This window comes from Trichosurus vulpecula, chromosome 1, assembly GCF_011100635.1.
Source record: "Trichosurus vulpecula isolate mTriVul1 chromosome 1, mTriVul1.pri, whole genome shotgun sequence".
Lineage (NCBI taxonomy): Eukaryota > Metazoa > Chordata > Mammalia > Diprotodontia > Phalangeridae > Trichosurus > Trichosurus vulpecula.
In genome coordinates this window covers 500324129-500340107 of record NC_050573.1, presented here as the reverse complement: position 1 = coordinate 500340107, position 15979 = coordinate 500324129, and the positions used below count along the sequence as shown (strand labels likewise).

The window sequence follows — 15979 nt, the reverse complement described above, 5'->3', positions numbered from 1 at the left end:
CAGTGGATAGAATGCTAGGCCTGGAGTCAGGAAGACCTGAATTAAAATTATATCTCAGACATGACTAGCTGTGTGACCCTGGGCAAGTCACTTAACCTTGTTTGCCTTAATCCACTGAAGAGAGAAATGGTAAGAAAACCCCATGGACAGTATTAGTACGATATGGTCCCCAGGGTCACGAGGAGTCAGACACCTCGGAACAACAACAGAGAAGGGGTTGGTACAAGCTGATGGCCCGCAGGATTCTGATTCTCAGCTTTCCCCTCTCCTCTGGCCAAGCAGGAAGGTGTCTGCCCAGCAAGCAAAGAGAAAGGCTTGCGGAAAAAGGGACAGACAATCTTTGGGTTTGGGCTGGAGTTCCCAGATCATAGAGGGAAGGAATGGTGGTCAGTTTCTGTTTCTCCCACCACTAGGCCCAACACACAGCCTTTTGGGATGAGAGAGGGAAGACAGAAAAACCCCTTTGGACATCTCATGTTTAAGAGTGGCCCTGGTTAACTTTCCACCTGTCCCTAGCACTTTAAGCCTCCCCATAAGCAGTTACAGCCATAAGGCAAAGAAAGGCTCACTAGGAGACCCAACACCTTGTAAAATTCTGACTGAGAAGTATTTCTTCTAGAAAGCCGAGGGCCTAACAGTCAGGAGGAGGCTGGCACGGGCCAGCAACAACTCTCAGCAATGGAATGGCGGCCTTCCACTTGCCGGCGGTCCCATACCTGGCCAGCACTGGATTCCGGCGGTAATAGTCAAAGAGTCCAAAACCATGGCTGGTCCCAAAGGCAACAAGGTTCCACTCGGAATGCAGGGTGACTGCTGTCACGGCAGCCGGGGGCAGGCACTGCACCAGCACGATGGGCTGGAAGCCCGGGGGAAAGGCCAGGGAGCCATTCTTTGGGCTCAGCTGGTCATGGCCCTTCCAGGTGAAGCCTTCCCGGTCCTGTAACAGGTCCATGGTGGCAACGCTGACCTGGTGCTCAGACTTCTCATCGCTCAGCTCCATGACAAGCACCTGGTTGGGGGAAGGCACAGGGGGGTGAAAGGTCATCTCTCCTCGCTACCACTTCCACCCCACTTCCTCGAAACCTGGACCCCCCCCCCCCTTCCCCTTGTTTCTGTGATCACCTCCAGTCAGCCCCTGAGGCTCATCAGGCTTTTCTTAGTAACATTTCCTGAATCTGTCCCTTCCTCCTCCTGGTCCCACTTTTATCACTTCTCGCTTGGACTATGCAATAGCTTCCTTACTCAAATCCCTGCCCATTCAAATCCAGCTTCCTGCAAAGCCTTCTCTAATCACTCCTTTGCCAAACCCTGACTGATCAAACTCCTTTGATCTTCCCCTTTGCCAAACCCTGACGACTCTTTGCACACTCTGCCTGGTACTGTTAATTATCCATGTCCACCTCATCTCCTGGACTAGAGACTCCTAGGAAGCAGGAATCATGCTTTGGTCTTCTTTGTATTCACATACACTTAGAGCTGGAAGGTTCCTTAGCAGGCACTGAGATTTTCCTAAAACACAAGTCTGATCCCATTACCCTCTACTCAATAAACTTCAGTGGCTCCCTATTGCCTCCAGGTACAAATACAAAATGCTGTGCTTGGTATTCAAAGCCTTTTACACCCTGAGCCCCCTCCTCCCCTTCCTACCCTTCAATCCTATGATGCCAGCCTTCTGTCTGTTCTACAAACAGGAAACTTCCATCTCTTGGCTTTGAGCGTCTTCTTCGGCTGTCCCTCAGGCCTAGAATGTGCTCCCTCCTCTGCTCTGACTACTGACCTCCCCAGCTTCCTTTTCCCACTTCCTCGAGCAGGTCTTCCTAGTGCCTTCCCTTTGTTAATTATATCCTATTTATCCTAATTATAGCTTGCCTGGTATAGAACTGTTTGTATGTTGTCTCCTCCGTTAGACTGTAAGCTCCTTGAAGGCAAGGACTGTCCTTTACCTACAGCACTTAGCACTGTGCCTGGCACATAGTAGATGCTTAATAAATATTTATCTAATTAAACTGAATTGTACTGAGTCCAGTCCCCTCATTTTTAGTAAAGGAACTGACCAAGAGAGAGATTAAGTGCCTTGTCTAAGGTCATAAAACTTATAAGTGTCTGAGCCAGGATCTGAAACCAGGTCTCCAACTTCGGGTGAGGCATTCTAGATGCTCTGCAATGCAGCTCCACTGAGCAGAACCTGATTCACGGCACTTTGCAGGTCTTTGAGAGGGATGTTGAATGAAGGGCTAACTGAGGCCAGCCTACTCTCTCTTGAGCCCCGATGATCCTCTACCTGCCTCTTCCAAAGTCTCCACCCTAAGACCTCAGGCTAGGATCCCACTGGGAGAAAACCACCTACCTGTCCTGCAGTGCCTGCCACCACCATCTTGGCTGTATATTTACACAGCGATATTTTCTGAATACCAAGCCGGGGGTCATCGCTGTAGGGGTCAAAACACCCCACCTGAGTGGACAGATCAAGGAGAAGAGAGATCAGAGGAGAGGTATGAAGAACAAGGTAAAACCACACAGGCTGCTAAAGGAAAACACTTTGGCTTTGTGGCCCCTGACTCTGCATTCCCCTCACCCCTCAGCTGTCCAGCGCCCAAAAGATGCCTACAGCCACGGTATCATGCTGCACTTGAGATGTGGTTACTCAGCAGAACTTTAAAGACAGACAGGCTCATGTTTGTGGCAGTTGTTATGATCACACACACAAAGACACTCGATGGTGGAGAGGTTTGAAGGCTGAATTCTGCTGAATCATTTTTTAGAAAAGGTAATCCACAAACAATAGAGAGTGGATCTTCTGCACCACTCCTGGTGACTGCGAAGGTGTGGTCTTCCATAGAAAGTCTGCAAAAGCCTTCTGTTCACTTCTCATCTTTTCAGGAAGGATGCCTTTGATGCGCCCAGGGATTGTTCTTTGATATTTTATAAAAACAAGAAAAAGGTAAGACTGTAATTCAGGGTTGCCAGCTCCTGTTACCCTTTTTTTTCCTTTGGTGTAGAGAGGGCTAATAGAACTTTTCATGATCTTTTCTATTCTTTTGGAATCTTCATAACTCTTTCCAATGTCCTGAAGGATCAGTCCTGGGAGTGTCTTTAAAACTACCCTCTCACACTAGTACACTATTGGTGGAACTGTGAACGAATGCAACCACTCAGGAGAGCAATTTGGACCTATGCCCAAAGGGTTATACATAAAACTGTGCATACCCTTCGATCCAACGATACCACTTTAGGTCTGTATTCCAAAGAGATTTTTAAAAAAAGGGAAAGAGACCTATTTGTACAAAAATATTTAGAGCGGCTCTTTTTGAGGTGACAAAGAATTGGAAATTGAGGAGATGTCCACCAAATGGGAAATGGCTGAAGAAATTGGGGTATATGTTTATAATAGAATACTATTTTGCTATAAGAAATGACAAGCAGGTAGATTTCAGAAAAACTTGGAAAGACTTACATGAACTGATGCAAAGCAAAGTAAGCAGAACCAGGAGAACCTTGTACACAGTAACAGCAAGTCTGTATGATGATCGACTGTGAATGACTTAGCTACTCTCAGAAATACAATGATCCAAGACAATTCCAAAGGACCCATGATGAAAAATGCTATCCACCTCCAGAGACAAAACTGATGCTTTCTGAATACAGACTGAAGCATACTATTTTTTGCTTTATTTTTTGTACTTTTTTTGAGTTTTCTTTCACAACCTAATAAGATGGAAATATGTTTTGCATGATTACACATGTATAACCTACATCAAATTGCTTACTGTCTCAGAGAGAGGAGAGTAGAGAGAGGAAGAGAATTTGGAACTCAACATTTTTTAAAATGATCATTAAAAATGGTTTTTATGTGCAATTGGAAAAAAAAATTATTTAAAAAATACCACTCCTATGCAGATGTCTTCTGTGTGTCCCGGTACTCCTCCCAATGATCCAGTTCTGCACATGGTGCATCAGTTACTGAGGAGTTGTGATCCAAAGCTGTAGCAGTTCCCTTATTATCATTGAGGAGGATAAATTACCATCCAAATGCTGGCAGGCCTCTTCGAATCCATGTCTATTTTGTCATTAAGATCATAGATACAGAGCTGGAAGGGATCTTAAAGATCCAACTCCCCCAATTTACAGATGGGAAAACTGATGGCCAGAGAGGTTTAATGTCACAAGGTCACACAGTTAAACGGTATGGCTACATTTGGACCTAGGGCCTCTTGACACTGTACCATGCTTGCTCCTTCCAGTTAAATCTACGAATGTCCTAAGGACAAAATGGCTCATCCGGGCCACTCCAACTGGCGGAAACTATAACCAGAGTTTTCTTCACTTGGTGTTGTTCAGTCATCTTTCAGTCATATCTGACTCTTCATGACCCCATTCGGGGTTTTCTTGGCAAAGATCCTAGAGTGGTTTGCCATTTCCTTCTCCAACCAGGGCCTTTACTGGTTACCTTGTCTGTTTTTGAAGATAGATGGCAAAGTGGATAAAATGCTGAGTCTGAAGTCAGAAAGACTCATCTCTCTCCCTGAGTTCAAATCTGCCCTCAGACACTTAATAGTTGGGTGACTCTGGGCAAGTCATTTAATCCCTGATTGCCTCAGTTTTCTCATCTGTAAAACGAACTACAGAAATTAGTAAGCCGCTCCGGTAGCTCTGCCAAGAAAACCCCAAATGGGATCAGGAAGAGTCAGACACGACTGAAACAACTGGCAACAACGAAACCTATACACTCCTTCTCTGAACAATGTCAGACATGACTGAAAATGACTCAACCACAGCAAAATTTTTTGAAGGTTTGATGGCTCCTTTTAATCAGGCCAGGATTAAGCTGCCAGGATTATACAATGTCTTCTCATCTTTACCTTGTCTCCTAATTTGCACTGACTCTGACTGTGGCTCACACCAGCTGAGGTTGTGGACTGGACTTCCACGGCTGATTCTGGAATAACTCCCACACCAGTCGTTTCTGTCTCAATGGTCAGTTTCCTTTCTTATGATGCTGTTTTGATCCTTTCCCTGTCCAGTGCTTTTTAAGTCTTGTCCAATTGCTCATCCTAAAGCCTGAGTCTGACACACACACACACACACACACACACACACACACACACACGATAAATTCCCGGGGCTCCTTATTACCTCCTGGATCAAATACAAAACTCTGTTTGACTTTTAAAGCCCTTCATAACTTGGCCCCTTCCCATCTTTCCAGTCTTACACCTTAATTCCCCTCCATGGACTCTACAGACCACCAACACTGGCTTCTTTGCTGTTTCTCACACAAGACACTCCATCTCAGGGGTGGGGAACCTGTGGCCTCAAGGCCCTCAAGTGTGGCCTTCAGTCACCTGAGGACCTAGAGGGCCACATGGGACTTTGAGGCTGCAAGTTCCCCAACCCTACTCTATCTTGTGGCTTCCTGAATTTTCACTGGCTGTCCCCAGGCTTAGGATTCTCTCCCTCCTTGTCTCCACCTCTAGGCTTCTTCAAGTCTCTGCTGAAATCTCAAACTGCAAGAAGCCAGTCTCTGTTCATGCTAGCGCCTTTCCTTTGAGATGACCTCCAGTTTAACTTGAACGTATCTTGTTTGCGCAGTCTCCCCGAACAGATCCTGAGCTCCTTCAGGCAGGGACTGCTTTTGCCTTTATTTCCAACTCTTAGCACAGAGTAGGCACTTAGGAAATGCTTGACCACTCTTCCTAATGAATTTTATTACCTTGGGGCACTTACTGAACATGAGTTCGCTGCTCACTTCTCTGAGGTGAGCTCTTTTTTTTTTATAAATTTATTTATTATTTTTAGTTTACAACACTCAGTTCCACAAGTTTTGGGGTTCCAAATTTTCTCTCCCTCCCTCTCCTCGCCTCTCCCGCCCAAGATGGCATGCAAGCTGATACAGGTTCTACACACATGAGGTGAGCTCTCAAGCGGTCCTTCCATTCAACTGCTACTCCCATACATCTCTTGGTTTCACTTAAAACGAGAAAGTCAACTCGGATGTAGCACAACGTCCCCAGTAGTGCATCAACCCACTGACTGCTGGACAAAGATCTCACATTTAAAGCATCCGTGACTAAACCAACGTTTGTTAGGCAGTGTAAAAATCAATGTGCCCTCTCTTTTTAACCACTTGACATCGTGTCAGAACGGAACATGGGAGAGCATAGGTTCAAAGGCTATCGTTTCTGTCGTTTTCTAGGCTGTGCCACCAATCCAAGAGATAGTATTTAAAATTCTGGTGATGAGCCTCTCTTCATTTACCCAGGCTAGCCCTCAAACAACAGGGCATCTGTTGCTCCAGCCATACTTGAAGCCTTTCCAGTATTCATGTTCCACAGGTGGAGCCTCCTCATTATACCCCAAACACAAGGGAGACACTGGAGGGAGGATTCTGTGGAGATGCTTCAGGAATAATAAATCCTATAAAGCATACCTGGGGCCTGAAATGAGTGACAACTGGAGGCAGAATAAATCACCCAGTTAGGATGGCAAAGGAGAGGGGAAGAGGAGCAGATCCCAGAATAAGGTATCTAATTATGATGACAGTGGTAGAAGTGACATTTGTCACTTGTTTCATTCAGAAGGACTCTAAACTTAGGGAGCTGAGTGTCAGGGACGAGGAAGGTCGGGAGGGCTCACTGTCCCAAGCTGTTTGCTGTTTAGTCATTTTTCAGCTGTGTCCAACTCTCCATGACCCCTTTTGGGTTTTTCTTAGCAAGGATACTGGAGTGGTTTGCTGTTTCCTTCTCCAGTTCATTTGACAGATGAGGAAACTGAGGCAAATAGTGTTAAGTGACTTGCCCAGCTAGTAAGTGTATGAGGCCAGATTTGAACTCAGAAAGATGAGTCCTCAGGGAAGATTGAGCCCTGGGAACAAGGGCATGAAACCTCTTGATCACTTCCAGGATCCTTGGGAAGCTGGCTCACAGAGAAAGTCTTCCAGATTAGCTCTGGGAGGCTGACCTCCCTAGTTGCCCTATCATTCCCTTAGAAGGTCAGTGATAAGAAAAAGCAAAAGGAGACATTACCTTGTAGAAGAAAGAGCAGCTCTCCCAAAGGGTCTGAGCTCAAACTTTCCTCTGAAGGTTGGCCCCTCAACGGGCCACAGTGGCAGGGAAGTGAAGAGGGTAGGGGGGAACAGTTCCTCAGTGGGCACAGAGTGGAGGGGGTTCCACTGGGAAAGAGAGGGGCAAGTGCTGAGGGAAGGGGGAGAAATGAGAAAGGCAAAGTTACCTTGTGGAAAGGGGGCCACTCCTCCTCGCTGGCCTGGTTGAGGCTGTCTGCATGCTCGCAGTCCGTCTGGAAGATGTTAGCCGTTCCCAGTTTGTAGAGTGGCCTCAGTGACACTCCTGAAGCATCCCAGAACCGTACCGTCCCATCCTCGTGGCTGGGGTGGGGAGGGGAAAGGAAAGATAAGTCACTGCCCTCCCTAAGAGAGAAGGAACAGGAGGAACACCAGGAAAATGGGTTCTTAGCCCCAAAGTGACACGCTATCCTTGCCCTAGAACTCCCACAGGCCGTCAGGTCTGGCCTACCAAGTTGGATTCAAAATAGAAGGTGGGAGTTGGAGAGCAAACAGCCTTTTGTCTCTCAATGCTGAGTCCAAAGCACATTTAGTGAGTTTCCCGGGCTTCCAGGAGGCATAATTATCCAATTAGCAGCAAATTAGATGAGGATTTAAAAACTGACAGCAAAAGCCACAAGGATCCTATATAGCAGCCAGCTGCAGACGGTAGCCATCTAGTCCCTTCTGAGGAGTGAAGGAGAGGGATGAGAGGCATTAGGCAGTGGCTCCAAGACCTTTGATCCCTCTGCTTTTAATGACCCCCACCTGATGGTTGAGGTCCCCCAACAGAAAAGGAGCTGCTTCTCCCTTCTGCCACTGACATTCATTGATGTGTCTGAAGGCACCTAGGTGGCAAAGTGGATAGAGCGCTAGAAAACCTGAGCACAAATCCTGCTTCAGACCCTGACTAGCTGTGTGACCCTGTGCAAGTCACTTAACCTGTTTGCCTCAGCCTACTCAACTATTAAATGGAGAGAAGAATAACTTAATAAAGGTATTGTGAGGATCAAATGAGATATTTGTAAAGCACTTCGCACAGGGCCCGGCACATAGTAGGTACTTTATAAATCACTGTTCCCTTCCCTTCTCAAAGCCCCTTCTGAATCCCAAAGGCCAGACTTTGTGGATTTTGGGGGAAATAAGTTCCATAAGTTTGTGTGTGAAATCTTATCTGTTGAGTCAAAAGCATGGACTGACTGCCATATGATGAAACATTTACTGGTACCTACTACGTGCCCAGCCCTGGCGTGGGCAGAGAACAAAGAAACATAATACATGGTTCCTACCTTCAAGGAACTTAGTCTGGTTTGAGAGACATACACCCATAAGATTAGGTAAACATATGGACCATAAGTTCTTGAAAGGGAGGAACGAAACTTTACTGTCCCAACACTGGGCTGGACATGAAATGGATGGTCAATAAATATCAGTTCATACCAGGCTATGTGCCAATGGCTGACGTAGCTGGCGGGGTGAGGAGTGGGGATCTTGTTAGGACACGAGGTGAGGAGGCTTGGGCGGAACCTTGCTAGTTGGGCAAGATGGGGGAAGACCGAGGAACAAATCTGGCTTATGAGAGGGACGTAGAAGGTGAGGTCAAAAGAAGCAACAGGTGGCCAAGACCAGAAATTTAAGGTGGGCCCAGATTTGGGAAGATCAGACCAGGCTGAATTCTGACTTTCTCTCTCAAAGGCAATGGGGAGCCATCACTGAAGGTGCTTGAGATGAGGGGGAGGGGAAGGGGGATGACTCAGGAAAAAAACTCAGACCCGAGTTGTAGAAGGTATCTGGCTGCAGTAACAGGGCTTTTTTTGGTGGTGGTGGGGGGGCGGGGTTTGGCCATGTCCCTCATAATGTCCACCTTCACAGGGAAGTTACCAAATGCCAGGGTATAGGTTGGAGGGGAGAAATGGGAAGGAGGGAAACCAGTTAGGAACTCCATTCAAACTGATCCAAACGCACATGAGTTCATGGGGAGCCAGAATCAGGAAACAGGAAGTGAGGATTAGTTCCACTGCTCCCGGGATGGGGCTGAGTCACCTGCGCTGACATCACTTCTTGGCAGGTTCATTCCTGTAGGAGGCTGAGACTTCCCCAGTTCCGGGAGAACCTCTCTTCCTGCCCCAGGGTGGCTTCAAATCCAGACTACTAGCAGAGACTCTCTCACCCTTGGGGCAAGGAACGGCTGGATTTTCAGGTCCCAGGAAGAGATGGGGAGAAAAACCAGCCCCGGTTATAAAAACAACAATCCAAATAAACCCATCCCAGGGAAGGCCCTCGGGGGCTCCAGGGAGGAGCCCTTTTCTTCTTAGGAAGGCTTTGCCATAGGACCCAGAGAAGGGAAGAGCCGGGAAGGATGAAGGAAGCCAGAAGGGCAGGTATGACTGGGATGGAGATCTGGCTTCGAACCCTGGCTCTACCACGAACTTTAGAAATTTGGGTAGGTCCTGGGCTCAGTAAAATGGAGATGTCTGCTCTGCCTCTTCCGCAGGGCCGTTGAGAGATTCTGGTGAGATCACAGACCGGAGAAGGCACCTTGTTAATTATAAAGCACCACACGCAAGCCTTTAATGTGCATCGCACAATGTGGCCACAGGAACAGGTTGCTGGACTTGGGCTCAAATCCCACCTCTGACACTAACTAGCTGTGTGGTCCTGGGTAAGTCTTGAGTTAACTTCTCTAAGCCTCAGTTTCCACATCCGTGAACTGGAGGTAACAATACCTTCAGTGAGAGGGGTCATGGCATAGCGGACAGAGGCTTTGGCACTATTAAAGACCCAGGTTCAAATCCTCTTCTGAGGCATTCTAGAAATGTGACCATGGACAAATCACTCCGGTCCCCAAAGCAGCCAGTAGAGTTGCTAAGGGATGCCATGGATAAAGTACCAAGCCTAGACTCTTCTTTCTGAGTTCAAATCTGGCCTCAGACACTTCCTAGCTGTGTGACCCTGGGCAAGTCACTTAAGCTTGCCTTAGTTTCCACTGTCAAACGAGCTGGAGAAGGAAATGGCAAACCACTCCGGTATCTTTGCCAAGAAAACCAGGAGGGGTCACAAAGAGTCAGACACAACTGGAATGATAAAACAGCAATTAGTTGAGCGAGTATTCACATGTGCAGTGTCCCACATTTATGAAGTCAGAGATCTGGACCAAAGGAGGGGAAAAAATACACCTGTTGTACCAGCTTCATAGTACACGAGACAATATATGTAAAGCAGTCTGCATAATAAATGCCAGTTACTGGAATCACAAACATAAGGGATGATTAACCTGGGTAAGGGCCAGATCCGGCACCGCACTGGTCATTTCTGGGTCTTTCTATGGGCAGTGGTGAAGATGCCCCTGTGTCCAGACAATGGTCCCTAAATAAGGTCACATGACCACAATGGTTTAGCAGGAGCCCTTTTCCAAACATTCTCGTACCCTGAGCACCTCACTGGATCCTCACACTGTCCCATGAAGGAAGCAGCACAGGTATCCCCATCTTTACAGACAGGGGTAGAGTCCCCTAAGGAATCAACGGGAGAACCAGAGCTAGAACCCAAGTTCCCTGACCCCCAGACATGCTGACCCTTCTAATATACCCTCTTTCCTTTATCAGATAGAGGTGAGGGCTGCCTAGTCATTGCTTTGAGGTGGCCTTGGTTGGGAGGGCATCGTGTGATCCGCTAAAAGCAGCCAGGCGGCAAGGTGGATAGCTCGCTGAACATGGAGTCAGGAAGACCCAAGTTCAAACTCAGTCTCAGACACTATTTATCTGTGCAGGGGTGGCTAAGAGGCACATTGAACAGAGCACAGAGCCTGGAGTCAGAAAGACCCGAATTCAAATCCAGCCTTAGACACTTCCTAGCTGGGTGACCCTGGGCCAGTCACTTAACCCTGTTTGCCTCAGTTTCCTCATCTGTAAAATGAGCTGGAGAAGGAAATGGCGAACCACTCTAGGAAACTCTGAATGGGGTCACGAAGAGTCGGACACGACTGAAACAACACAACAATAAAAATCTACCTGTGCGACCCTAGGCAAGCCAGTTAATCTGTCTCTTTTAGTTCTCTCACTGAAAAAATGCATAAAATAAATACAAAATAAAATATATAATTTGTATAGATATATAAAATAAATATAAATAAATAAAAGAATTGTACCGACTTCCCAAGGTGGTTGTGAATGAGATAAAACTTGAAAAACACTTAAAGGGCCATGTACAGGAGCATGCTGGCAAATGTTTAACCACCAGCTCTCCAGGGGGAAAAAAGTATGCATGACACACTTTTAAGTTTAATCAGTATTATTAACATTTTCTCATCACTTTCCTCAGTCTAGATAATAAACAAAACAATAAATCAAGCCCTGATTTATAACATTTGCTGATTTCTGAGGATGCTCATACAGAACATTTAACAATTGGCTCTCATGAGGCAGCTCCAGCACAGGCCTGGGTAAATGCTAGCTATTATTCCCCAAGGTGGGAAACAGAACGGCAGAGAGGGACTGCCCCGACTTTGTCTGGTGTGGGAAGAAGAGTGTGAAAGGGGCATGGTCTCCTGGGTTTCCTGGTTTCAGTGAGAGCAGACTGGGGAAGGGCCATTAAGAGATGGAGCAAATCTCAAACCAATCCCTCTTCGTGCTTGAGGAGGGAACACTCAGGAGGTCCCCTTGGATTAATCAAGGGGAATAGCCTGAAGCCCAAGTAGGACTTGGGGTCAAGACCAGTGCAAAGGGGAAAAGCCAAGAGGGAGAAGGAAGAAACGAGGCCCTGCTCTGTATCTGGTACGGGGGCAGGAGGCGCCCTCTTGGACCACCTTGGTCGACGGCATCCGTGTCCAGGACGGCCTCGGTAAGGTTGCCAAAAGCTGACGTTTGAGTAGCAATTTAAGGTTTACAAAGCACCTTGCATGCCTTATGCTGTTCCATATGGTTTTATTCATTTCACAAATAAGGAAACTGAGAATTTGACTGACTGGCTCAGAATCACAGAGCTGGTGAATGCCTAGGTCACCCTGACTCAAGTCCGCTATATCCACCATGCTGTGGGCTGGAAGAGACCAAAGAAATCTAGCCCAATCTCAGTTGAAGGCTTGTAGGCTTGAAAGACATAACTAACTTGTTTTTTGAGTAATTAGGGTTAAATGACTTGCCCAGGGTCACACAGCTAGTAAGTGTTTGAGGCTGGATTTGAACTCGGGTCCTCCTGACTCCAGGGCAGGTACTCCATCCACTGCGGCACCACCTAGCAGCCCAGGAACTGACTTGTTTAACGCTACACACCGAGTTAGCAGAACTAGACCCCAGCTCTTTTAACAGGGCAGTGCTCTTTCTGAACACCTAGCTACAGAGAACAATCTTACCACTTAATCCCTACCCAACGCTCAGTCCTGAACCTGAAAAGAGTAGGAGGACATCAAGGAATATCTTTCTACTTTCTAATACTTTAAGAACAGCCCCGTATTTACAATAAGCTACAGACCAGACATCTGACCAAAGGGTTCCGTGCAAGGGTTTTCTTCTGGGAATTCAGGGCTCCCAGCCTGTGTTTTGGAGAAAGTAGTGGGAGTGCAGGGCTGCAAAGGAAATCAGCTGCTGGGGTTGGCACGTTAGTGGGTAATGCTGACTCTGGCTAGGCTGGAACCTCCCCTCCCCTGGCCATTGATAATCTCATATGCAGTTCAGGTAGCCCACAATTACCACTTCACAGCATGTCAATTCCCCTACTCACTAAACCTGTGGTTTTATGCACTAGGGAGGGCTCTACCTCGTGCCAGGCCAGCCCCAGGAACCTGGCATATCTTCTCAGAGGCCACTGACACAAGCCCAAACTTATCCCATATGGGCATGTGCGCACACTCAGTCTTCCTGCTAATCACACACAGGGTTTGTGGGTCTAAGCCCAGGGGTTATTATAAGAATCTAGATGAGACCTTAGAGATAATTCAGCCCAGGTGTTCTTAACATGGGGCCCATGAACAGATTTTTAGAGGGTCTGTGAACTTGGATGGGACAAAAAAAAATTACATGTTTATTTTCACTAACTGAAATTAAGCATTTCCTTCAGTTGTGAATTTTTTAAAAAATTATTTTGAGATGGGGTCCATAGATTTCACCAGACTGCCCAACAGTTACATGACTGGCGGGAATTTGTTTTGTTTGATCATCCATGTTTGTAAACAGGCTTTGTTTTTCTTGCTTCCTCAATGGGAGCCATCTCAGAGGAAGGGAAAGAGAGAATTTGGAGCTAAAAATACAATTGAATTTTAAAAAATTTCTTAAAAAGGACTCCATGACCCCCCCAAAAAAAGGTTGAGGACCTCTGATCTAGCCCTATCTTACTCCTAAAGTGATTTGCTCAAGACCATAAGCTAGCTGGTGGCAGAGCCGAGACTTGAACCCGAGTCACCTGGCCGGCCTTATGACTTCCCTTGTTGGTCTTTCTTTGAGCCTTTGGGAATTGCAGGACTGTCACAGTGAAGAAACCCTGGCTGGACTCCTGTTGGCCCAGGGCAGAAGAGCTGGTATGATGTGGCCTCCAAAAGAGCCTGCACAAAGCTTTGAGGGGAGGCATCTCTGCGCCTCAGGATGCCCATCCTTTTACGCATCCAGCAGGTAAAGAAGCGGCTGGCACTGGCCAGACACCAAACAGAGGCTGGGTCTGGCAGCTACACTCAGCTGGGTGGGGGGGGGGGCCATGAAGGGAAGAGAAGGAGGAAGCTTCTTCCAGACTCTCAGGCTGTAACTATTTTAATAACTTCCCTTTTCTCCCTCTCCCCCTTACTAGATTGTTTCAGGGCTTCCTCCTCAGGGAGTCTGCAGCCGGCCCCAAGCCAACGCCTTGGCTGGGGCCTGGCCTGATTTCAGAGCTTCTCACTCTCAACCCGGCGACTGCTCCCCCAATCCCCGGGGGCTGAGATGGATCACATCTCACAGAGGAGAGGCAGGAAGAAAATCACAGCGGTGACCGGGCTCCAGCAGCCGTGGCCAAGGGGCCACACGGCTAGTTCTGGATCTTGGAAAGATGCGCCCTCGGGGCTGCTGCTCTCCAAGAAGCATTTCCTGGGGCTCTCCGGAGGGAAGAAGAAATTGGCAAGGGAATGAGTGTGGATCTGGGGCACCAGTGTTGCTGTTTGCAGAGCTGGCACCCTGTCTTGAATTTTCCCATCCCTGCCTTCCCTCCCCCCAAACATCTGCTGCTACTGACAAGTTAGGCTTGTGCGCTCTGAAGGCCTCGAGCTGAATTAAGCATATGATGTGTTTGGCTCCAAAGGGCTTTGGTTTTGCCAAAATTGAACACACACACACACACACACACACACACACACACACACACACACACACACACACTTGAACAAAGAAGGGGAGGTGGGAGTTGGGGAAGAAACTGCTAACGGATGACAAAGGCCACAGAACATTCCGTTAGTTCACCCAAAGACCCTGGCACCTCAGGCCACACTGGGCTGGATAGTTCTGGTCCTCCTCCCACCCTTATCCCCTTTCCTCAGGATGTCTATCAGGTGCCAGCCCAGGAGCAGTTTGGCAGTGGAAGTGGAGGCAGAATGAGGGATGGGAGAACGGATCCCCCAGTGCCTCACTGAGAATGACTGCCTTTCTGGAGGCCCTGCGGGGGGAAGCGGGGACGCAAACATGAGGAAAGCATGGCCCTAGGAGAGGGACAGGTGAAGAGAGGGTCGGCACACACATTAAAAGGAAATGTCTGAAAATTTGTAACTCAAAATCTTATGGAAATCAAAGTCGAAAACTAAAAATATTAAATAAAAATAAATAAAAAAGTAAAAGTCTGGAGGCAGACATCCCTACCCGGTCAGGAGGAGTCCCCTCTGAGTAGGCTCTTGAGCTAAGTTCTTCCCTCCGTTGATGGGCCAGTTCTAGAGAGAGAGAGGAAAAGAGAGAAGAGAGGAGGAGAGAGAAAAGAAAGAGAGGAGAAAAACAAGAAAGAGAGGGGCAAAAGAGGAGGAGGGAAAGGCAGAGGAAGAGAGGGAAAGGGAAGAAAAAGGGCGGGGGAATGGAAGGAAGAGGGAGAAAGAGAGAGGTAAAAAAGAGAGGAGAGACGGCCATAGCCACATGAAGAAGAAAGAAATGTTAGTATACAACGTTCTCTCCTCTTTCCTCCTGTCCCGTAAAGGTCGATGGACTGGTCTAAAGCCATAAAACCCCTACCTCAGGGTCCTACCCACACTAGCCCTGAAAGTCTCTGGTTATAAAGCCAAACAGGAGTCCCTCCCCCAAACCACCTCCCACATGGGGCATGCCAGAGAGGCGGGCTCCCACTGCCCCCATCCCATTTCCCCAATTTACCCACCATAGAAGCGAGCTGGGGGCTCTGCCGCTTGCCAGCGCTTAGGATCCTCTCCCAGAGCTTGAGGGGGACGTTGGAAATATGGTAGGAGCAGGTGATGGCTGAAGAGTGGAGCGGGGCCAGGTATGGGGCTGGCACTGTGGGCCATCCAGGAGTCTGCAGGTCGATCACCACCAGCTCCTCCTCCACCAGCACCACCAGGGCACTGGGGTTGTCATACTCTGCAGTTTGGGAGAAGAGGCTGGGTGTGAGGAGGGCGTGGATGGGTGGGGTGAGTTACAAGAAGTGTAGGGCTGTGGAAGGAAGGAGAGACGGAGAGGGACCGAAGCACCTACCATCCTTGGGCTCTGTGTTGTACACGGTGAAGAAGTCGATCACCCGGGAAGTGAAGTCTAAAGTAACCAGTGTCTGGCCCTGCAGCACCGTCACACAGTGTCTGTCCCCATAGCTGGCCCGAGGCATCCCCCCACTGAAGATGATGAAGTGGCTCCTGCGGAGATAGAGAGGAGGCAATGACAGCGATGGGAAAAAATAACCGAGAATTACATTATCTCATCTGAGCTGAACATCCGTCTGAGGTGAGCATGATCATCCCCACTTTACAGACATAAG

The 15979-nt window shown here is 48.0% G+C and overlaps 1 protein-coding gene across 4 annotated transcripts in view; it reads right to left on the bottom strand.

Annotated features, from left to right (window-relative positions):
- The window catches only part of LLGL1 (LLGL scribble cell polarity complex component 1), a 99516-nt gene that overhangs the window by 19508 nt on the left and 64029 nt on the right, over positions 1-15979 (bottom strand). For all 4 annotated transcript variants that reach the window (XM_036739814.1, XM_036739819.1, XM_036739828.1 and 1 more), the window contains 6 exons: positions 15703-15857; positions 15371-15588; positions 14869-14936; positions 7228-7381; positions 2348-2452; positions 717-1009 (listed from right to left, as the gene is read on the bottom strand). In XM_036739814.1, coding sequence (XP_036595709.1) covers positions 717-1009; positions 2348-2452; positions 7228-7381; positions 14869-14936; positions 15371-15588; positions 15703-15857 — 993 coding nt within the window. The remainder of the gene's footprint in view (positions 1-716; positions 1010-2347; positions 2453-7227; positions 7382-14868; positions 14937-15370; positions 15589-15702; positions 15858-15979) is intronic.